Raw genomic sequence first — 24675 nt, 5'->3', positions numbered from 1 at the left:
TTGCCCTACTACAGGACCTGGATGCTTCCTTTCCTGTCACACATGTGCTCAATGACATTTTTATGCCAGCTATACCAAGTGTTTCGCAATAATGCACTGTTAGCTACACAACTGGGTTTGGTTCATTTCAGTGATACCACCTTCACTAAAGATACAGCTGGCTCACATCTGTAAACCTGGAGTTGGGAGGCAGGACTAGTTTTCTGTCTGTCTCATGGGCCCACCAAATTCTGCCATGCTTTTGCTGTGTGGAATCATGACATTTTTGTTTTATTTCCCACACCTTCCTGCCCACACTCCAGAAGAACAGGGCTCCTGGTGCTTCAGGATCTCCTTCAAGCCTACTTTACCTCTGTGCATTCTCACTTACCACAAAGCTTTCTCTTCCTTCAAGATGCACACTCAGGGCCTTTCAGTGTAGAGGAAAAACCAGTGGACTTGAAATTAAGTGAATGGCTGGGTCCCAGTCCTGGCTGTACCATTCACATGCTGTGTGACCCTGAGCAAGTTCTTGTCCTCTCTGAGCTTTATAAAAGGAGGGAGTTGTATTGGATGATCTCTGAGGTAATTTCTCACTCTAACAATTGATCAACACAAAGCTCTACACATATTGGAGAAAGCAAAGGGAACTGGGTCTGCTTTGTCTGGAAATGGTTTAAGTTCAAAAGGGAACCCAGACAAGCAGGGCAGTGGTAGTACTATGATCTTCAGTTTAATATACACTTGAACAAACTGGACATAACAGAAATTCACAGTTGCATAGATTATCTTCTTTTTGTTTTTCTTTGGATATCAAAATGTTTATGTTTGTTGGTGCACGTTAAACTCAAAATAAAAAAGAACATTTTCTACTTCAGAAAATCCTAGAATCAGGAGGACCCGAGTTCAAATCCAGCCTCAGACACCTGACACATTTTCTAGCTGTGTGATCTTGATCAAGTCACTTAACCCCAATTGCCTTGCCTTCCCCCTTCCAAAAAAAAATACAGAAAATCCTGGAAAGACATATGAACTGATGTTAATGGAAGTGAGCTGAACCAGGAGAGCATTGTTCACAGAAACAGACACAGTGTGCAGTGACTGATTTTGATAGACTTAGACCTTCTCAGCAATGTAAGGACCTAAAACAATTCCAAAGGCCTCATGATGGTAAATGCCATCTACATCCAGAGAAAGAACTATGGAATCAGAATGCAGAGCCAAGCAGACTATTTTCTTTTTTGTTTTGTTTTTTTCTTTCTCATGGTCTCTCCCATTCATTATAATTCTTCTGTGCAACATGACTAATGTAAAAATGTGTTTAATAGGAATGTCTGTGTAGAGCCATATCCAATTGCATGCTGTCTTTGGGGAGAGAGGAGAAAACTTAAAGCTTATATCAGTACCTGTTGAAAACTAAAAACAAATAAATTAATAATTTTTTAAAAGAGAATATTTTCTGGGGCGGCTAGGTGGTGCAGTGAATAGAACACCGGCCCTGGAGTCAGGAGGACCTGAGTTCAAATCCGGCCTCAGACACTCAAAACAAAAACTAGCCACGTGACCTTGGGCAAGTCACTTAACCCCAACTGCCCTCCAAAACAAAGGCAAAAAAAAAAAAAGAATATTTTCTGTAAATGGTTCCTGTGACCAAAGCTCCTTCTCTTAATAAGCCCTATCAGTGCCATCTTATGGGTTCAGTCCTTCATTTTACAAACCACACATTTATCTCATCCAAAAGATCATCGTAACTCACATCCCTTGATGCTTTCAGGTAACATGGCTCTTTCATCACAACCTACCAGAAGGGAAGTGAATTCAGTATTAGCTCCCCAATGCTCCCCTATACCCATCCCACCATTATATGGATGAAGAAACAGGATTGAAGAGATGAGATTTGCTGAGTCAGGTTCCAAGGAAGTGATAGACCCAGGACTTGAAAACAGGATTGATTCTGATGCAAGAACTAACTTAGTTCACAGGAGCTCCACTTTAGAATTGGAAGAAACCTTAGGAATCTCTAGCTTAGCAATTCTCAAACTCTTTGGCATCAGAACCTCTTTACATGCTTAAAAATGATTGAGAGCAGAGCTTTTGTTTATGTGTGTTTATCTATCAATGCCTACAGTATTATCAATTAAAACAACTTAGTATTATTATGAAAATAATTTTGATCTCACAGAACCCCAGAGAGGGTCTTGCAACTCCCCAGGGTCTCCAGACCATAACTCTGAGAATTGCTATTCAACTTTTATCATTTTACTGAAGGCCAAAGACACTAAGTGACTTGTCTAAGGTCATACAGATAGCAAGTGGCAAATCTGAGATTGGAATCCAACTTCTCTCACTCTAAATCCTGGATTCTCTGCACTATATTGTGCTGTTGGTTAACAAGAACCCTGAAAAGCTAGGAAAGGGGATCACCAATCTCTTTCTTTCAAATACCACGCTAAAATGTCAGTGTTGGTTATCAGAAAATCAAGAGTCTTACTTCTTCCAGAGCCCATAATGAGTCAACCATGGGTTTGATCTTCTTCTCGTTGTACAGGGCTATGAGTTTGTCCATTATGCCTTTAATCAGGCCTCCTCGGCCCTGTTTGAAAAGGAGATTGAGGAGCGAAAATCCAGCAATGACTTTGTTCTCCTCATACAGCTTGATGGGGTTCACCTTCTCGACCTGCCACCACTGTGGATAGAAGGGACATGAGCATTAGAAGAAATGGGGAACAGAACAAGCCTGTCAAAGGTGCTAGCAAACTCTAAAACTTTGGCCACTTGAGATTTAATCCTAAAAATACTGACATTTACATGGTGCTTTAAAGTGTGTCAGGTGCTGTGGAACATCAGCTAAAGCATGTCACCTTTCTGGCATTAGTTTCCACCTCTGAAAAATGAGCAAATTGAAGATGATCTCTAAGGTGTCTTGTACATTCCAAGGTTCTTTCTAGCTTTGAACTTTGATGTTCTGAGGTCTTCTTCTAGCCCTAACATGCAATGGGAGGTCATGGCTTTTCGTCCTTGAGCCTTTCTCCAAGGAGCTGAAATCAGATCCCTTTGGAGCTCTCATCTGTCCCTTGACTCAGAACTTGAAGGGTTCATAGACAAGAGATCATGTCATCCAACCAAATCGTATCAGAGATGTGGAAACTGATTGATGAGTGGTGAAGTTCAATTATTCACATGAGGTCAAGAGACAGAAAGTGGCAGAAATAGGATTTGAAATCAGATCCTCTGACCTCCATTGCAGAGTTCTTTACACTTTACCATGTTTGAAGGCCACCCATAAGCACATACTGCCATTGGCATGGTTATTCAGCTTGCTGCTGCTGCCAAAAGGACTCAGTCCCACTCTTCACACCATATGCAGTTTCCAACAGGGGCCCTTGTTTTACTGAATGCTTCAGTCAAACATGTACACAATGCAATTATTGTGTTAACATTGTGCTTATGGGAGCCTGTATTTAGGGGAGAAAAGGGAAAACACTTTGTACAAGTGAATGTAATTTGGGACCAATTTGCTTACCCACAGCAATCTGTCAGCATTGAGTTAATTACAGCAACATAAAAATAGCTATTCTTGTTCTGAAACCAGTCATCAAGAGAAATGCTCACAGAGGCATCTTGTCTTTTCATTTTTTTCTGGGATGAAATAATTCTCCTCCCAGATATTAAAGTTCAAAGCAAAAGAAACCTTTAATGTTTATCTCAAAAGGGTAAGGAAGATTATATGAAATGGTTTCAATTAGATGGGGAGTAGAGGAGATTGTGGTACCATAGACCCATGGAATTTTGGAACTGGAAGAAACCAGTCTCTTCTGCCACAAAAAGAGGAAGTCAGACTAGACAGGCCCTAAGGCTCCCTTCCAGCTCTGAATTTCCATGTTCTGTGTTGATCCTCACAACAGCTCTGGAAGGCAGGTGCTATTAGGATCTCCATTTTACAGATGAGGAAGGAAACCGAGTCTAGGTGACCTGACTTGTCCAGGATCATACAGCTAGTAAGTGTCTGAAGCTTCATTTGAAGAAGAAGAATTAAATAAATGGCTAACATTCATATAGTGCCTACCATTGTGCCAGGAACTGTGCTAAGGACTTTATAATCACTATCGCATTTGATCTTTACAACAACACTGGGAGGTAGGTGCTATTATTTTTTAAAGCAATCGGGGTTAAGTAACTTGCTCAAGGTTACATGGCCAGTTATTTCTGGGTGTGGTACTAAGTATTTGGGCCGGGATTTGATCCCCAGGTCATCCCGACACTGGAGCCGGTGCTCTTACTCACTGAGCCACCTGGCCACCCCTAAGCAATTGGGGTTAAGTAACTTGCTCAAGGTTACACGGCCAGTTATTTCTGGGTGTGGTGCTAAGTGTCTGAGCCCGGATTTGATCCCCAGGTCATCCCAACACTGGAGCCAGTGCTCTTACTCGCTGTGCTACCTGGACACGCCAGGTAGGTGCTATTATTACCCCTGTTGCAGACAGACATTAGGTGACTTGTCCAGTGTCATACAGCTAGTCAGTTTTTGAGGCTGGATTTGAATTCAGGTCTTTTTGACTCCAAGTCTAGCACAAATGGCACAGTGCATCATAATAGTACCTATACCTCTCAATGTTGTTGGGAGGACCAAAGGAGAGAATATTTGTAAAGCACTTAGCACAATTCTGGGTACACAGTAGGCACTCAATAAATGTTTGTTCTCTTCTCCTTTGATATTCTATGTCCTAACTTCTATTGGGAACCTTGACTCCAACATTCTATAAGCATGAGGTACCCAGGTTAATATGAATTGGCTCTTACTTTATTGGAACTTCAGATTAACTGCATTTCTGAGCACGATGATATAATAGAATGGCATTAGGCAAATTGCAATTTTCCTGGCAATGGTTATCCCATATTCTGAACTGTGCCAGTTAACACATATTAATTATTCTTCTCATCTAGAGCGAGAATCTCTGAATCCTAAAGCTGGACAGAAATGTGAGGCCAACTAAGCCACACTGGAGATAAGATTCTTTCTACAACATCTCCTATGAGTGGTCACGCAGGCTGTCCTAGAAGGTGTCCAGCACTGAGGACCTCACTACCTCTCAAGGTGCCCTAGGCAGGTTGGACAGTTATAATTATTAGGAAGTTCTTCCTCACATTGAACCAAAAGGTATCTCATTGTGACTTCTACCTTCTGTTTTCTAAGGTCAAATGGAACCAGACTAATCCTTCTCAATAATGACAATTACTTAGTGAATTCAATTAATGACACTTAATAAATTCAGTTCAACGAACAAACGAGGCCCCTGATGATGAGCCTCTACAGAGTGACAAGAGAGACGAGAGCAGAGCTGTGGAAGGAGAGAATCTGGTCCTGCTACACTCCGCTCTGGTGAGGTGTCATTGGGAACGCTGCATCAGGCTTTGCATCACACGTTTTAAGAGAGACGAGGAGAAGTCAGAGCACATCAGAAAGACACTGGAGCCATGTCTCGATAAAAGGTTCAGTGGAAGGAACTTGGGAAAAGCTTAAGAAAAGGCAACAGGCATTTATCAAAAACTCGCTATGTGCCGGGCACTGTGCTAAGCTAAGATCTCATTTCATCCTCACAACAACCTTGCAAGGTGCTATTATTATCCCCATGTTATAGTTAGAGAAACTGAGGCAGATATGAAGTGACTTGCCCAGAGTCACACAGGTAGTAAATGTCTGAGGCTAGATTTGAACTCAGGTCTTCCTGATTCCAGTTCCAGTGTTCTGTCCATTGTACCTCTAAGACACCTACAGAAGGGAAGACTTAACACAGCAACTTGGACATGGTAGTGTTGCTATTGAGGCTTTCCACTCATGCCCAACTCTTGTAACCACATTTTGGGGTTTTCTTGGCAAGGCTCTTGGAAAGGTTTGTCATTTCCTTCTTCAACTCATTTTACAGATGAGGAAACTGAGGCAAACAGGGTTAAGTGACTGCTCAGGGTCACACAGCTAGGAAGTATCTGAGATTGGATTTGGACTCATGGAGATGAGCATTCCTGGTTCCAAGCCCAGTGCTCTAGCCACTGCATCACCTAGCAGCCCAGGACAGAGTAGTAGGGGCTTAATGACAAATACTTGTTGAAGTTTCTGAAGACATCTTAACCATCTTCAAGTGTTTGAATAGCTGTCATCCCAGAGAGATGAGACTCATTTAGTCTGGTGCCTGATAAGAGCTAGGAACAGTGAGTGGAAGTTACAGGGACACAGATTTCAGATGTAAGAAACTGCTAATAATTACAGCTATCAGCAATGGGACAAGCCTTGGGAGTTAATGACATCCACATCACTAAAGATTTTTAATCCAAGGCTGAATGACTCCTTCTGGGGAATGTTCTAGAAAAGATTCCTGTTCAGATACAGCTTGGATGAAATGTCTTCTGAGATACCATACAGACTCTGAGATTCTAGCTAGAACATTCAAATTCTATAAAGGTTCTCAGTTCATGGCAACAGACCTAATACACAAGCAATCTCTCGTTAAATTAAATTGAGCATTTCTTTCATTTTCCCTCACCTACCACACCAGAAGAAAACTGATGCTAGTAAAGTCATTTTTATAGTCATTGTTCTGCTCCTTCAGGTTTTTAAAAATGCAGCTTAATCCTACCAGTGAAAATCAAACACTTTACTACAATGAATAACTTCAGAAGAAATTGACAGTATGTCTGGCACATGCATATCTACACTTATCCAACCTTCTAGCAGCACCTGTATTACTTCTCCTAGCATTCAAATTGCTATGCCACTTGTGTTGGGCCTAGTCAGGAAGATTTGAGTTCAAATCCAGCCTCAGATACTGACTATGTGACCCTAAGTCACCTAACTTCTGTTTGTCTCAGTTTCCCCATCCATAAAATTTGGAAAATGATAGAACCTACCTCCCAGGTTGGTTGTGAAGATCAAATGAGATAATAACTGTAAAGCACTTAGCATAGCACCTGGCACAGAGTAAGCATTATATAAATGTTAATTATTATTATTTGAGGGCAACCTCAGGCACGTAATAGCTGTATGACCTTGGGCAAGTCAGTTAACCTCTATCTGACTCAGTTTCCTTATCTACAAAATGAGGATCATACTAACACCTTCCTCCAATGAGAGAATATTTGCAAAGAATTTAGCATGGTAGTACCTGGCACATAGCAGACAGTTAATAAATGTTTGCTCCCTTCCTTTCCCTTCCCAGTTTCTGATCCAATCTCTGCACCCTGCCTGCTGAGAAGTGGACTTGGGCTTGCATTTCTCAACACAGTCCTCTGTGCATGCTTACACTCCCTCCCCAAATCCAAATCTCATCTATGACATTTCAGGAGTGGATGGCCATCTTCTAACCAGAGTATTTTCAGACCATCCTCTGACACTATTATGGGGCTCCCTCCAAGAGGCTTAACATCCCCAGCTGCTTGGGCCTGAGGATTTTCCCAAGTGCTCTTTTGTTAACTGGCTTTTGGTTCCTCTTATGGTCTGCGGATCTCCAGCTGGAGGCAGCTTGGCTAGGAAGGCACCCCCATACACGAACGTGGGCTGCATGTCAGATTTCTATGAATACTCACTGATTTGGCAAAGCTGAAGAAGCTCTTGGTCTCCCCTGTCACGGTGTTTGATGACCCTGTGAAGAAAGAACAAGGGCCATGAGCCACTGAGAAGACAGACAGCACAGTGATGCAGTGAGAAGAATACTGGACGTGGAGTCTGAAGGACTGTAGCAGGCTGCTTCTCCTCTTTGCCTAAGTTTCCTCATCTATCAGCCTGGATGATGTCTATGACCCCTTCTAGCTCCTTATCCTAGGAAACAAATTCTTTGGGAAACAAAAGCATTGGTATTTGCTCCAAATGAAGGGGTTGCCATCATTTGGACCCAGAATTCGCAGGAATTTGAAAATATTATACTAGGTGGGAAACTTGAGCTAACTCTCAAGTTCCTTGGAAAGGAAGGGGTAACTTGGGAGGAACAAAAGAAGTAAAGTGACTGGAAGTCACGTTGAATGAGCAGCCGTGGATTTAAAAAAAGAGACAAAAAACTTGGCATGTTTAACTCAAAGAGAAGAGAAGGCTCAGGGAGCCCATAGTTGCTGTCAGGTGATAGAGGCTCTAGACTTGTCTTGTTTGGTCAGGAACAGGAGCAATGGGTGGAAACTGAGGGGAGGCAGATTTAGGCTTGATGTAAGGAAAAGCTTCCTAACAATTAGAATTATCCAAAGGCAGTATGGAAATCCTCACTCTGGTGGGAGTGCATTTTTATCCACCCCTGGGGCCTGCCATTGGCATCTGGATGGCCATTTCTCAGGGAGGCTGTAAAACAGACCCTTGCTTAGGTGGGATGGTATCTTGGTTAGGTTAGATGACCTCTGAGGCCCTGTCCAACAGAGGCCCTAGGAAATGGATAAATCTATTAGTTGTCACTGAGCAAGGTGTCTGAGGATGGCAGAGAAGGAAAGCACCGAATATAGTCTGGGGACCTTAGTTTTGTCCCAGCTCTGCTACCGATTGGTTTAGATGGAGCCTGAGTCACCCCCACGTCCTCCTTTGGTTCTCAGTAAAATGGAGATGGTTATTGTACTTGACACTAGCCTCCTTCCTGTTCCTCATATATGCCACCCTGTCACCTGGCTCTATGCATTGTTAATGGCTGGCCTCCACGCCTGGAAATCTCTTCCTCCACCTCCTGGCTTCCTGGTTCCTTCAAATCTCAGCTTATCTTCCTGGGATGAAAGGTGATTCATTTCACATGATAACTTTTTTGTGGTTATTTTCGAAAAACAGACATCTAGGAGCCCTTTGAAAAAGTGATTTGTGCTGACTTATGTAAGCCCTTCAATACAACATTTGACTGCCTCACTGAAATCCTTTTCATATGACACACTCAGGAACAGAGAGGGAAGGCATGCATGGGTCTAAAAATCATTTAACCTCTCATCTGCTGATAATTTTTTTTTTAAGTCTGATCTATCTTGCTCAGGTTGGAAGTACAGGGGCTAATCAAGGGTCCCACCCACTATAGATTGGTATCTGCTTCATTTCCTACCTGAACCAGTTCATGCCTTCTTAGGCAACCTGGTGGTCCCCTGATACCAAGGGCTCATTGTATTGATATTGGACTTACTGAAGACATGTAAACAGTTTAACCACCAAAGCTTGGAACTCCTGAGCTCAAGAGAACCACAGCCTTTGTAGCAGTTGGGATTACAGGCATAGCCATGCCAATCTCTGAAGACTCATACAAACTTGGAGTGAGGAATAAACCTTTCTAAAGTCATTGTCATCTGAAAGGTCATTCCCTTTCTGGACCCCTAGGGTCTCTGTGAGATGAACTGAAAATTGAGGTCTAAAAGAGTTCAAAACAATTTTCTCCAAGAAATCTGTACCCAAAGCAATGAAACTGGGCAGTGTTTCCCATAATGTATGAAGAAGAGCCCTAGGTTGGAGTCTCCTAGTAATGCCCCAAATTCTGTGTATGACCTGGGGCAAAAGTCTCTCCCCCTTCCTGTGCCTCTGCTTCCTCCTTTGTGACATGAGGGGGTTGGACCAGATGGTCTCTATGGTCCATTTCAATTATGAGAATGTATATTCTATATGCAAAGGTCCCCTCTAACCCCAGTATTTTGTGTTCTATAATTTCAGGTCACTTCCAGATTGAATGTTCTGCACTGCCTTCTAAGGTGCCTCTCAGATCTGACATGGTACATTCCAGGTTCCAGTCTCTTTTAGCTCAGTCATTTTTTGAGTATACAAATGCTCCATAGTGATTCATATCCAATCCCTCAAGTTCAACCAGTATTCTACATCAAACATAAACTTTAACAATTAAAGGTCTCCCCAACAGGTTCCTGCCATGAACCTCAATGTAAAGTCACAGAATGTCAGAGTTGGAAGGGAATTAGATTTGTCAGCTGTTAGAAGTGCCAGAGATGACCTCATTCAAACCTTCATCCTACAGAGGAGGATAGAGAACCCTAGAGGAGTAAGGTCATGACCTTCCTCCCCACCCCTACAGTCACACGGTAATTTAGTGGCAAAGCCAGGATGAAAACTACCTCCCAAATCACGTTCTTTCCATACCATGCTGTCTAATCCTGAAGCTATTTATAGAGTCAACTTTTAGGGGTAATAAGTTGAATTAACATATTTTTATGTCCTTAGAATTTGCCCATATTAACAACAGTTCACCTGTGAAAACCATGATTTTCTTTTTGGTAAAATATATTTTATTTTTTATTGGAAACATCAACAAACACAAATATTTTAATATAAAAAAGAAAGGGGCCTATATAAGAAACTGTGGGCTTCTGTTATATATGGTTTATTTTTGAAGAAAATATAGCTACATATATATGTATGTACATATAACTTAATAAGGTATTAACAAAACTGTTGGGTGTTTTTGTGTCCCTTTCCCTATTTTTCCGTTTTCTTCCGTGCATTACAAAATGTTTTCCTGATGTTCTTTTTCATAAGAATATCTGTTGCTATTCAGTCAAAATCAGGCCCCATAGTCTGACAAAGTTTTTTTTGTTGTTGTTTTGCTTTGTTTTGTTGCGTACCCCTCTTGCAAAGTCCTCTTTAAAGTACACATCATACAAAGGCTAGGTAGTGTACTAGAGATAACGCTCGACTTGGGAATGGGAGATGTGGGTTTGAATCCTGATGCTATCACTTAACAGGTCTACAGCCATGGGCAAACCACTTTACCTGTTTCCTCATATGTCAAACTGGGGATAATAATGATTACCCTCTATATATAACAAGGTTATTGTGAGGGAAGTACTTTGTCCAATTTAAAGGGTCATAGAAATTATATCATTGTTATTTCTTGTCTTGAAATTGAAAGCATCCCAGGATATTATTTGATTCCTTCCTCCCCCACTTTTTGTCCGTCTCCCTGATAAAACAAAACAAAACCCTAAACTTGACAGTTGGGTTATTCAAGATATTTTCCTCTTCTCTCATGGATGTGTCCATTACATCTTCCATACTCACCATATAAAATATATGTTCCCAGAGGTTTGAGAAGACTGAGACCTTTTCCTGTGTTTTCCCCACACAGACAATCCAAGACAATATCTACACCTTCTGGAGAGATTCTGAATGGTGAAGAAACAAAATGCAAGACAGGTGTGCATTAGGGAACAGAAAAGATTATCCCTTTTTCCCTTCCCTCTTATTATCAGTAATAGATACCAGAGCTCTGGGACTTTTGCTGAGCTGTCCCTAGCTCCAGATGCAGAAATAATATCATGCACTTGATTTTGCTGCTTATCTAGTCATCTCCAGTTGACTAACTGCAAAGTTAAGGACCAAACTCAATTGCAACTAGGGAAATTTAGATAAGAAAGAATATGAAAGGCCTGCAATTTAGGCCTCCTACAAACTGCCACTATTCTATCTTTCCAGTCTCATCCCACACTATTTCCCATGACATACTCTATACTCTGGCCTCGTCTTCCTCATATACATCCACTCTTTGATACCTGTGCTCACAATGACATCATTTTTCATCCCTCCCAGGTGACATGTTACTTGTCCTTGAAGATCTAGGTTGGACCAGATGACTTCTTAACCCTTTGTTTCTATGATTCTGCATATTACAACATTCTCTGACAAATGATAACCTTTCTTCTGTTGAGAAGGGCACATATTGTCCCAATTTTCAAAAAAAAAAAAGAGAAAAAAAGGGAATGTACAACCTGCAGGACAGGACAGTGAGCCTGACTATGATTCCTGGGAATAACCCAGGACATTCTATAGTTAATAAGCTGGAAGAATGTCCAGGATTGCCTTGAATTCATGCCATGTAATGGATTCAAGATGTTTAACTTGACATAGAGAAGGCCTAGAGGGACATGATTGTTGTTGGTCAGTAGTTTTTCAGTCATGTCCAACTCTTAATGACTCCATTTGGGGTTTTCTTGGCAAAGATACTGAAGTGGTTTGCCATTTCCTTCTCCAGCTTATTTTACAGATGAGGGACTTATGTAAACAGGGTTAAGTAACTTGCCCAAGGTCACAGAGATAGTAAGTGTCTGAGGCCAGATTTGAACTCAGGAAGATGAGTTTTTCTGATTTCAGGACCAGCACTCTATCCATTGTGCCACCTAGCTGCCCAGAGGGACATGATAGTTGTTTAGAAATATCTGAAGGGTCATGCTAAGGGGGATTGGAGTTGTTTTGATGTGAAGGCAGAATGAGAAGCAATGGGTGAAAACTAAAAAGAGCCAAGGCTGAGTTTGACAGCTTGCTAACAATCACAGCTGTCCAAAAGGAATGGGCTGTCTCCTAAGGTAAGCAGTCCTCCTTCATTGGAGATGTGGAAGTAGAGGCTCAATGATCAGTTGGCAGGGATCTGCCAACTTTTTTGGGGGGGGAAGTGTTAGACCAGAGGACCCTGATATCCCTTCCAATTCTGAAATTCATTTATTTTGCAGGTCTGTGTGCACCTTCACATGATACCTGCATGTAATAGTAATGGCATTTAAAGATTCCCCTGTATTGGCTTGGTTTTTGGTTTGTGTTAAAATCCAGAGCTTGTTAATCCCACCTGTGGGATGGACTTGTTGATGTGAAAAGAGAGTGCTGAACTGGGAGGAGCTGGTGACATAGATTTGGAGAGACACAAGAGAGAGGTAAAAGAACTTTTTGGAAGCAGCACCCTCGTGGAGGCAGAGAGAGACTGACAGGATTGCTGAGGGCCACTTTGAATTGCCCTGGACTTTTGAGACCTGCCCCTGGAGCTGCCAAGGACTGAGGAGACATGGCTGTTTTGCTGGTACTTTGTCTGTCTGTTTTGATGTTGTTTTGCCAGATTTGTCCACTGGTGAAAGACAGTCCTGTTGTTGAAGAAGTCCTGGAACCTTTCGGTTGGTTCAGAACTACTGAAACTGTCCTGCAGACAGAGAGTGAATACTGTTCTCTGGTGAAGGACAGTGCTGTTGTTGCAGGGGTCTGGGAAAATTGCAGAGGGGATTCCTGCTCCAGCTGTGAGCCGGATTAGGTGCTTCCTGAGGTCCTTTCTAGCTCTGGGATTCTGCTTCCATGAATGGCAAATTCCTTTTTCTAAATCAGTATTTCCTTAGGAACAAACTTCAAAACTGCAAAATATTTAGCAATAATTAGACCTTCTGCTTACAGCCTAATTATTGAAAAGGCAAAACCAAATTCCATTCATTTGGGTCTGTTATAAATCACCTTGTACCAAAATGCCTGATCTCAGCTAATAGCACAGCTGTAAACACATCAGCAGTTCTCTTTAATTAAGTAATTATGTTAAGCAGCGGGGCCTTTCTTGGAAATGAAACCTCTTGAACAGCCAAAGTCCCAATTTCCTAATCCCCCAAACCAAGAGCTACCTGGGTGTCCTTCATACCTACAGTGCAATTATCTAGTGACTGAGCCTGGGGGAACATTTCACGGTGCCTTCTTTCTCATACTTCAAGAGATGATGAACCGATGTGTAGGTGACAGCTGGAAAAATAGCCCCTTGCTGAGAAATTATTTTACACTATGGTTCCACTCTATCTCTCTGACGTAATCGCACCCCTCTCCCCTTCCCGCAGTGTACATTCCAGCTAAACTGGCCTTCTCTTCACCTCGATCCTCTCATTTTTATCTCTTCCCTCATGCCTACAATGCTCTCATCACCCACCCTCATCTCCTTTTATTGAAATCCTTCCCTTTCTTCAAAGTCCATATCCTACAGAAGATCACCTTCCTCGAGGATCCTGTTTGCAATGTTTTCTTACTGCTATGTCAGACACTTCCTTATCATATTCTTGTTTGGGCTTTATCCCCTTAGGTGTATCTCTAACATGCCCAAGCTGATCTCACCTAGGTTATAAGCTCTTTGGGGGTAGAATGTGTCTGATTTCAGCTTGAAGTCTGATGGGTTTAATCTATGAGTTCAATGGGTCAGACTTAGACTAAGATTATCCCCTGGGCCTCCTGGAAGCCGCCTGCCTCCCCTCCCCCCAAGAACCTTTTCATTGTCTTGGTGAACATGACCTGTACACCATCTAATTGTGAATGGGAAGCACGAAGTCAGTCTCATATCAAAAGGCACTTAGGCAATGCAGAGAATCAATGTTCCCTTGGAAACCATCTCAGCTGGATGTAGAGGATGTTTGATATCATCCCTTTCCAGCAGCAGAAAACTCCTCCTTCTGCCCCTAGCCAATCATTTGCCAAATCTGGTTGATTCTCCCTCCACAACTTAGTTTGCATTCATCAGTCTCCTCCTCTTCACTCACACAAACACCACCCAAATTTATTCCCTGGTCATTTTTTACCTGGTTTACCACAACAGTTTCTAACTAGTCTCCCTGCACACAGGGGCTCCTCCCTCACCTTCATCCTCTATACAGCTGCCAAACTGATATTCCTAACACCTGTTCATTGACTCTGCTAAAGAAACATCAGGGGTTCTATATTACTCCCTGAACCCAACACCTCCCCCCCCACCCCAGCATTCAAAGCCCTACCCGATTTGGTTCCAATTTATCTTTTGAGGTGATCCCACATCTCTCCCTCCCTCCTCTCCCCCTCTTTCTCTCTGTCTGTCTCTGTCTTTGTCTGTCTGTCTCTCTGTCTCCTTTCTCCCTCTCTGTCTCTTCTCTCTCTCTCTCTCTCTCTCTGCCTCTCTCTCTCTCTGTCTCTCTCTGTATCTTTCTCTCCCCACCTTGTTCTAGAGTCAGCCAAGCTGGACTATTCACTGTTCTCCAAAGAGGATATCCCATCTCACATACGCAGGCCCCCACACAGCCCTCTGTTCAGTTTCTTCCCTACCAGCCCTTACTGAAATGTTTTCCAGCCTCATCTTCCTTCACCTCTTGGAGTGCCTTGCTCAGCTCATGTGCCACCTCCTTGAAGAGGCCGCTCTTGATTAACCACTGAAGTTACTTGGTATTCATTCTGTCTTTTTTGTAGACTTCTTTCTGTCCACATTGTATCCTCCCAGGAGAATGAAAGTTCCTCAAAAGCAACAATTGTTTCTTTTTTGTTTTTCTATCCCCAGCACTGCAACGGCACAGCCACAGTTATATGGACAGGGAGCTAGTCTCAGAACCAGGAAGGTTTGGGTTCAAATCCTGCCCCAATCACACAATGGCTATGGGGTCCCTGGGAAAGTCACCTTACCTCTTTAGGCAACTCTCTAAAATGATGAATTAGAAAGAAGGTGCCAACTTCCATTGGCAGAAGGAGTCTCCCCATCCAGGAGTTCCCTGGACCAGTGAAATGCCAGGGCCTCCTATCCTTTCTCCCACACCCAGCATAGTGCCTGGCACATAGCAGACACTTAAAGAATAGCCATTGAATTAGGCTACGTTGATTTTGGTCTTTTTAATCTGAGTGCAAGGCTCTAAACACACCTGGCATCTAAAAAACATAGATGTGATACACACGCAGTCCTTTAATTCTAAGATGCTGGGGAGTTGTAGATTTCTCTGCTTTTGATTTTCCCTCTCCCTCGTCTTTTATTTTCCTCTTATTTTCTCTAGGCTCTCTCCTCTTCCTTCTTGGTTTTCTCTTCCCTTCCCCCTTCTCTTTTTCAGTCTTTTCCTCCCTTCCCCGCCTTTTCTTTTCTAATGTCTTACCACCATTATTTTGAGAGATTTCTGGAAAATGTTTTATTATAAATTTCCCTGAGTAGCAATTACTTTGTGACTCTTCAATTAAACTGTCACCAAAAGACTCCTGCCCCTTCACTAGGGAATTAATTTATTTTTCTTATGTCTTTCAGTTCAAGCTTGGTTTCTGATTCTCTGTTCTGCTCTTGTAACCCATTCGTGCTCAGTGAGCTCATCCAATCTCAGGGCTCACACCATCACCCAGTGCTGACTATGGTGATGACTCCCAAAATGAAATCCTCAGCCTCGGTCTCCTTCCATGGCTCCAGTCCCCAATCTACAAAAACTGAGGGACATTTCATCCATCTATAATAACTAAACACAGGAAGTGTTTGGTCAGACTTAGAGGAGACACCGATAAGCCAGGATCTCATTTCTGGATTCGAGGAGCTCACACTTGGCTATCTCTCTGTTTGCTTGGACTTAACATGCTCCAAACTGATCTCATCATATTCCACTCCCCCGTGAGCTCCCCCTTCAATTCCCTGCCTCTACTTGCATCACTGTCATTCTCCCTATCAGCTAAACCCCAAATCTCTTGATTCTAGTCTCACTCTTTTGTTTTCCATATTCACTACATTCCCAAACCTTATAAATTTTCTTTCCAAAGTAAAGTGTCTTTTGTATCTATCCCCTCCTCTCCATCCTCACCCTGATCCCTGCCCTCATCTCCTCACACCTGGATCCCTGTAACAGGCTCCTCTCTGGGGCCTCCTCACTACAGGCATTCCCCCAGTTCCAAACCTGTACAAACTGTCAGATGTTTAATCATTCTTAAACAATGACCTCATCATGTCACTCCACTACTTAAAACTGAAGATGTGATCAGTTGTTATCATTAATCAGCTACAGCCTGGAAGATTCTAATTAAGTATGGGATTAATTTCCTAAGGGTTCATTCATTCAAAATTTATTAAGCATCACTAAAAGCATCCTATGATTCCTTCTCATGGCATGAAGGGGACCCTGCTCTTTAAGGTTATGCCAATAGAGTAAAGTTCTGGTAGGTCCTACTAAAATGGAAAGGAGCTGAGTAAAGGCACGTTGTCCAAGCATCAGACTAGCTAGGAGGGGAAAGGCTCATCACTAGAGAGAGGGCTGTCAGAGGATGCATTTTTCATCATAGCAACTCATAAGAACTATCTACTAAAGCCTGAGAGATCACAATCTTCAATAGCAGAGCATACAGACACAGAGAGAACATCAAAGATCTTTCAGGATACTCAAGTATGTGCAGAGGGATGTGCTCTGATCTAGGGGAAGTGCAAAGATAAGTGAAAGACCATCCATATCTCCCAAAACCTTCCAGTTTAGTAGGGGTGAGAAGTCACTGAGATGATTATAAAACACATTAGGATATGATAACTGCATGAGTTATTGTGCTATGAGATCCAATTTGCAGATGAATAGGTCATGGAAGTCTTCTTAGAAGTAGCATTTAAGCTAGAATTTGAAGGAAGGAAGGGGAGCAGCAACAGGTAAAGATATGGGGCAGTAGAAATGAAGAAGCCCTCCAGACATAGGAAAGAGTAGAGGCAAATGTACAGAGATAGGAAGGACTGAGGCATGTTCATGATAAGGACAATCATTCTATTTAGCTGAGCATAAAGGGAATCAGTTTGAGATCAGGCTGGGCAAGCAGGGTGGTACCAGATGGTAGAGGGCCTTGAGTGCCAGTTAGGAGAGTGTAGATTTATTCGACAAGCAATGGAGAGCCAGTGATGAGTTTTAAAACAAAAAACAATGGTATGTGGGATGCATTGGAAGGAAAGACTAGACAGGAAAAGGTCTAGAAGCACTGTGTATTGCAGGTGATTTTTGAAACAGCTAAAGAAAAGATAAGCTCAAAATATTTTAAATTGGAATCATCCCCCTGTGATTTTTATAGTTCCATTAGACAGACCAGATGGCTACTATGAGGCAACCTTGAGGGTTAATGTCCTACCTTTTAACCTCCTGAACGTAGTCAGCATTTCTGTCAAAGAGGTGGGTGATTGAATCTTTGATGGCTTCATGCTTGAAGGAAGAAGCAGTTCCAAAGACTGTAACGTTGGGGATGGTTGAGCAGAGCTGAGCAACAGCCTGGCCCTGAAAATGAAAATCATTACATTAGGCATTGATGGAACACATTAGTGCCAGCCCCCCGGCTACCTTTCACAGGTCTTGGGGCCTTCACTCTCTCTCAGACTCCAGCCCATCTAACACACTGCCTTGCTAACAAAAATCAGGCTCACAAATATTTATCTTCTTCTAATTCCCAAGTCTGATCCTATCACTGCCCTATATCAAACCACTAAATGCCTCCCCATGGCCTACTGGAAAGAAAACAAACTCCTTTTAAGGCATTCAAGGTCATCTATAGTTAATGTTCGCAGCCCCATTTTAGAACTATCATCTTCAGGAACCCCACACCCTAGCCAAACCAGATTACAAATTACTTTGCAAACTATTTCTATGCTACTCCAGGGATTCTTCACCTTTTTTTGTGTCCTGGACCCCTTAGGCAGTCTTATGAAGCCTGTAAATCCCTTCTCAGAACTTTTTAAAAATGTATAAAACACATAAGAATACAAAGGAAACCAAAGGTTAATGGAAATATTTTTTTTCCCATTCAAGTTCACAGAACCCCTAAAATCCATCCATGGATTTCTCAGAAGTCAAAGGATCTCTGGTTAAGGACCCTTACCCGGGTCAAACTGAATAATTCCCATGTCTCAAATACAATCCATTTTTTTTTAATTAAGAACTTGACAAACATGAATGTTTCCTTATAAAATGAAAAACATAAAAAGATTGTATGACAGTGAATCTGTATGTACAGACTTTTTTTAAAGTATATAAGTTTAACACAATATTGCCAACACTATTCCACTTGTGTCTTCAGAAGCTTCTTCTGCACAATTTTAAAAATTGATACTCTTTTCTTTTTTATATCACTATAATAATCTTCCCATATACTCCCCAATAACCTCTCCCTGAAAAAAAGTTCCTCCTCCCATAACAAATAGTCAAACAAAATGTTGACCTTGTCTGAAAACGCATCTCTCGTTCTGCACGTCTAGTCCATCACCTCCCAGGTGAGGGGTGGGTCTTTTGGAATCATCAGCAATAATGATATTGATCATAGTCCTTAAGTCTTCACAGTTATTTTCCTTTACAATGTTGTAGTCACTGCATGACTCACACCTTAATTTTTTGCCTGTGTGTGTTTACACTGATGTCTGTGACTGGAATTTATTCCTTCCCCATATTTCTAGCTATTGTCATTCAAGGCCCAGCTCAGATGTCACCACCACCAAGATTTCATTAAGTCTTTCCTGATGAAGTTACCTTTCCTTTCTTAGGCCTTTCAATAGCATTTTGTTTGTTCTTTTCTGTGTTAATTGAATGTTAAAATGATCTGGAAGTGTTTCACATCCTCCCGCCAGACTGAGTTGTGTAAGGACATGTCTGAAGTCAACTATCTCCCACAAAACCTAGCATAATCTCCTGCACACATTAGGTGCCAATCATGGTTTGTTGAATTAAATTAATATTAATTACTTGTATTTAGTGACTAGAATTCAAATGATTACTGAAAATACAGGCACATAAAAGCTTATTGTGATTTTTAAATTCTAAATGACCTGAGGAACATCATACACATTTAGAACATGTAAGATCAAGAACATGTTACTATGAACTCAATTTCTTAGTACTGACCATGCATTTAAAGATACTATCACTGTTTCTGTCTAGGAACTTATGTCACAAATCAGAGGAAACATTTCCATTTAAGTAAACTGCAGGAAGCAATACTTGTTTACTGTATTAATTGCAGGTCTTCATATTAGTGACAAAATCAGATGGGAAATGTAATCTCCTCATCACTGTTAAAATGCTAGAAAATCAGATGCAGAATGTCAGAGTTGAAAGGGACCTTTACAATACAGCATGTCAGATCTGGAAGGGTTCTTTGAACATAAAATGGCAGAGCCAGAAGGTCCTATCTTCTCCAAACCCTTCATTTTACAGGTAAGAAAACAGTGCTGGAGTGGGGACTGGCTGACCCAAAGCTATACAGTCAGGTAGGCAGAGGTGGGAATTAAATCCATGTCTCCACCTCTCAGTGTACTGGTCTTTCCACCAGTCCATGCTACCTCCAAAATTTGACATTCTGTATTAAATTGACAAAGGAGATGCTTCTGACTCCTTATAAAAGTTTCATGAATATGCCTGCCCCAGACTCGGAATTGAAAGATTTAGACAAAAAAATCATTAGTATGAATTTGTGTTTTCTTATCTTTTAAGTCTCATCTCCTATATTCCACAAGGAACACCAGCCATACCGAATTACATGTTGCCCTCATATATATCCAGCAGTTTCCTACCTCCAGCCCATTGGTCATTCCAATCTATATACTTTCCCTGGTCTTCTGCAAGTCCCAACTAAAATTCCATCATTTACAGGAAGTTTTTCCCAACCCTTTTTCGTTCTGCTAATTACTTCCTATTTTTCTTGTACAGGCTCATGTCATCTATATCTGTTTGCATATTGTCTTCTCTATTAGATTACAAACTCCTTGAGGGCAGGGACTGTCTTTTGCCTCTTTTTATATCCCAGGTGCTTATCACAGTGCCTGACACATAATAGGTGCATAATAAATGTTTATTGGTCAAATGCCTGGAATGCCCTCTGCTGCCCTTCTGCCTGTAAAGTTGTTAATCATCCTATAGTGGTCAAAGGATATGAATAAACAATATTCAGAGGAAGATCAGTAAACTATAAATGACCACATGAAAACATGCTCTAATTCACTGATAGCAAGAAAAACAAAAATCAGAACAATTCCCAAACTTCACCCCATGTAATATAGATTGAGCAAAGATGAAAAAAATGGCAGAACAGTCAATGCTATAGGAGCTGTAGGAATAAAAGTGCGTGGATGCAGCGCTTTATTAAAAAAAAGATGATTATTCTATCTTCTTTTTCTATGTTATCATCATTTCCAAATAGATACCTACCATTTCCCCTACCCATAGAGGCAGCTCTTAGACCAAATGAGAAGACAGTTTAGCAAAACAAACCAACATATCAAGCCATTCTAACGGTAGAGGCAAGGTTCCACACCATAGTCCCATAGCTCTGCAGAGAAAGGAGGGATGTATATTTCCTTCCTTCTCTGCTTACTTCACTCTGTAGCAGGCTGACACAATGCTGATGGAGCTCTAAAGCCATTCCACTATTCAGGATTTCAATTTGGAATTAATGCAGGGAAAGTGACTAAGTTGTCAGCAGCCTTTGACACAGCAATATGACTAGATAAAGATATAGAAGGGGGAAACAAAGGTCCAACATGTACTAAAATATTCAAAGCAACTCTTTGTGGCAGCAAAACCTGAAAATAAAGTAGGTACCCATTACCTGAGGAATGACTGAAAAAAATGACACTACATGAATGAAATAGAATATTATTATACAGAAAGAGAATAAGAAGAATTTAGAGAAATATAAGATTTGTATGCATAGATGCAAAGCAAAAAAAAGAACCAAGAAAAAATATGCAAAATGACTACAGTCACATAAATGACAGAACTCAATATAGAGGAAGTTGAACTCTGAATAATGTAAAATCAATGAAAGGCTAGGAGAAGAGATCGATCATAAACCATACTTGCTCTCATAAACGAGTAATGGACAGCTACTAGAATAGACTATTCTGTGCACTGTCAGATAAGGCTTCTATGTTGGATGTTTTTACTCAATTGTCTTTGTCACAAGGGAGGGTTCAGTCTGGATGGGACAGAAATAAAGGTTAAATAAAGGCAAAAGGCAATTAAAATTATTTTTAATTGTTTAACAATCCTTTAAAAGTATCAGTTCAAATGCTACTTCTCTCATATAGACTTCTGGTTAGCCCCAGATGGAAATGATCTCTCCTTTATTCAGTCTTTCACATCCACCTGTTGGACTTTTTCATGTTATTTTGGAATAGGAAACTTTTGGTGAAGAAACTCCCTCTGACAATTCAGCTTAGCAACTATTCTACAATGTTTAGTTTGTTTCAGGTTACTTCTGAGAGTTTAAATGTCTTGGCCAAGGTCATACAGCCAGTATTTATCAGAGGTAAGACCTGAAGCCAGATCTTGAAACTGCCCTTCCTCAACTCTACCCATTGCACAATACTGCCCTTTTTTGCATTATGTTTGTCAAAAATGATTAAGGGTGGGAAGTGGGTGTTCTATAAGGTTTCTCTCCCAATCCATATCTGAAGCAGGAACCCTTTTCAAAACATCTTCAATTAATAGTCATATAACCTCCATTTGAAAGCTTTTGGTGATGGGAGCTCATGAACTTTTCTCCTTCGTTGGATAGTTCTAAAAACTTCTTATATTAATTTAAAATTTGTTTTCATATAACTTTCCCCTACTGCTCTAAGTTTTACCCTCTGGAACAAAACTGAACAAGTCAAATCCCTCTTTCACATTACAACCCTTAAGATACTTGAAGACAACTATCACCTCTCCCCTAAGTCTTCTCCTTTCAAGGCTAAACTTTCCCAGTTCTTTCAATCAATGCTCACATGACACAATCTCCAGTTTTCTCACCATTCTGTTCACTATCTTCTCCAGCTTGCCAGTATCTTTCCTAAAATATGAGAACCAAACCCAGTATTCCAGATGTGTCTGATTGATGACAAATACAGCAAAGTTGTGAAGCATTCCAACTTTTTTTTTCATATACATCTTCTCTCCCCTTACACTACTGCCATCATGGTACAAGCCTTCATCACATCACACTTGGATGACCACGTTAGCCTGCTGGTTGGTCTTCCTGTCTCAAGTCTCTCTTCATTTCATTCCATCTTCCACTTAACTATCAAATGAATCTTCCTAAGGCACAGAGCTGGCCACATCATCTCCTCATTCAATACATGCTCCTTATCACCTCTAGGATTAAACATAAACTCCTCTGGTCTTTAAGATCATTCACAACTTGGCCCCGCCTGCCTTTCAAGTCTTCTTATATCTTATATCGTCCCCCACCTCCAACACTGGTCCAGTGATGCTGGATTCCTTACTATTCCTCACATAAAATACTCCACCTCCAGACTTGGCATTTTCATTGGTTATTTCCTATGCATGGTATACTGTCCCTCCTTATCTCTGCTTATGAGCTTCCCTGGCTTCCTTCAAAGTCTACTTCAAATGCCATTTTCTATGGGAAGTCTTCCCTGATCCCTCCTCGCCTTAATCCTAGTGTTTCCCTCTATGAATCATTTTTAATTTCTCCAGCATAAAGTTTCTTGTACAGAGCTATTTCCATGTTATTTCCCCCATTAGACGATGAGCTCTTTGAGGGCAGGGACTGTCTTTCGGCTTTCTTTGTATCCCCAGCCCTTGGCACAGTGGGACTTGCCATGTAGCTGATGTTTGATAAATGCTTATTCAATGACTGACTACAGCAGAACTATCACTTCCTTCAAGGCTCTTATTAATGTACCTAAGGAGGAATCAGCAATTAATGCCCTGAAGCCTCTCAGGTATTAAAGCTCATAAATCTGTCTCTCCCTGTGTGTGTGTGTGTGTGCGCGCATGTGCACATGCGTGTATGCACAAGTGTGCAAATGAATTCTTAAGACATGGAAGACAGAAATTTGCTTTTAGTTTCTTTGCCCACTTTCTTCTCCATTTTCAGGAATCCCAGTATCATTGGTTTCTACTTTAAAATGACTTTTCTAGTAGAGGGCAAAAAAAATAAAGCATAGTAGGTTTGTTTTCAGAAGGGTCTAGATTCAAATCCCAGCACCTAAGCCACCTTAGATAAATACCTTACCTTCTCAGTGTCTATTCCTTCCTTGGTAAAAGGCAAGATTTGGACCAGATGGTTTCCAAGCTCCCTTCCAGCTCTAAATCCTTTGGTCCTATTTATCCAAATGGCTCTTGTCATAATGGAAAACAGTTTTCCTAATGCAGCAAAATGGCTTGGCTCACTAAAATTTCTTCCTGGGACATGCAGAACATAAAAGAAGGAAATATTGGACTTACAGGTCTGGAACCATATTGATCTCATTTAGGTTGTAAGGAAAAGGTTTTCAAAAGCACAGATATGAAGAAGGCATGTAGTGTTGGCTAGTAGGGAGATGCTGGATGACAAAAGAGGAGGCCCCTTAGGAAATTTCTAAACTGAAAAAAAATAAGTTGTAAGAAGGGCAAACTAATGGAATTCTAGATCTTGAATTCAAAGGAATGTAAGAGGTTATCTCATTCCATCTTTACCTGAAGCAAGAATACCAAACAGCTGGTCAACAAGTGGTCGTCTAACCTCTCCCAGAAGAGTACCAGTAACAGGTGGTTTACAACCTCTCAAAGACATCCATTCTGTTGTTGGATGTCTCTAAGTGTTTGGAAGTTTTCTAAAGCCTAAATCTGCCTCTCTTGCACTTCCAACTTTTGCTCCCAATTTTGTTCTCTGGAGGTAAGCAAAAAAAGAGTAACCCTTCTTCCCCATAACAGACCCTCAAAACTTGAAGATAAAATCAAGTCTTTTCTTAGGTATCACTGTGCCTGGCACATGGGAGCCACTTAATAAATCCAAGCAATGGGGTGGCTAGGTGGCTCAGTGAGTAGAGTACTGGCCCTGGAGTCAGGAGGACCTGAGTTCGGATCCGACCTCAGACACTTAACACACACAAACAAAAAACCTAGCCGTGTGACCTTGGGCAAGTTACTTAAACCCAATTGCCCCCCCCCCCAAAGAATAAATAAATAAATGAATAAATGCATGAATGAATGAATGAATGAATAAATAAATGATTAAATCCAGGCAAAACATATCCCGTTCTTAACTCATTATCACATGGTCTCTAGGCCCCTAACCACCCTAGTCAACCTCCTCTGGATATATTCTAACTTGCTAATATCCTTTCTAAAATGTGGCAGCCAGAGTTGAACTTACATAATAGTTTCTTCCACTAATGAAAATGTATTTCCTTGCAAACTCACAATCAAAAAAAGAGAAGAACCTTACTAATCTGGGCACTTCTTACACTTAGCCTACTTCTGGTTTCCAGC

At 41.3% G+C, this 24675-nt stretch overlaps 1 protein-coding gene across 1 annotated transcript in view; it reads right to left on the bottom strand.

Moving 5' to 3' along the window:
- The window catches only part of VAT1L (vesicle amine transport 1 like), a 123370-nt gene that overhangs the window by 56376 nt on the left and 42319 nt on the right, over positions 1-24675 (bottom strand). Inside the window, exons 4-7 of the mRNA XM_069085868.1 lie at positions 17567-17709; positions 10982-11085; positions 7558-7613; positions 2471-2665 (exon numbers count right to left, since the gene is read on the bottom strand). Of these exons, the coding sequence (XP_068941969.1) occupies positions 2471-2665; positions 7558-7613; positions 10982-11085; positions 17567-17709 (498 nt within the window). The remainder of the gene's footprint in view (positions 1-2470; positions 2666-7557; positions 7614-10981; positions 11086-17566; positions 17710-24675) is intronic.

Source organism: Petaurus breviceps, unplaced genomic scaffold (genome assembly GCF_028583685.1).
Source record: "Petaurus breviceps papuanus isolate PSGF00001 unplaced genomic scaffold, PetGlider_PUasm1.0 176, whole genome shotgun sequence".
In the NCBI taxonomy this organism is placed as follows: domain Eukaryota; kingdom Metazoa; phylum Chordata; class Mammalia; order Diprotodontia; family Petauridae; genus Petaurus; species Petaurus breviceps.
The sequence above is the reverse complement of the archived record's forward strand: the minus strand, read 5'-3'. Positions and strand labels throughout refer to the sequence as shown.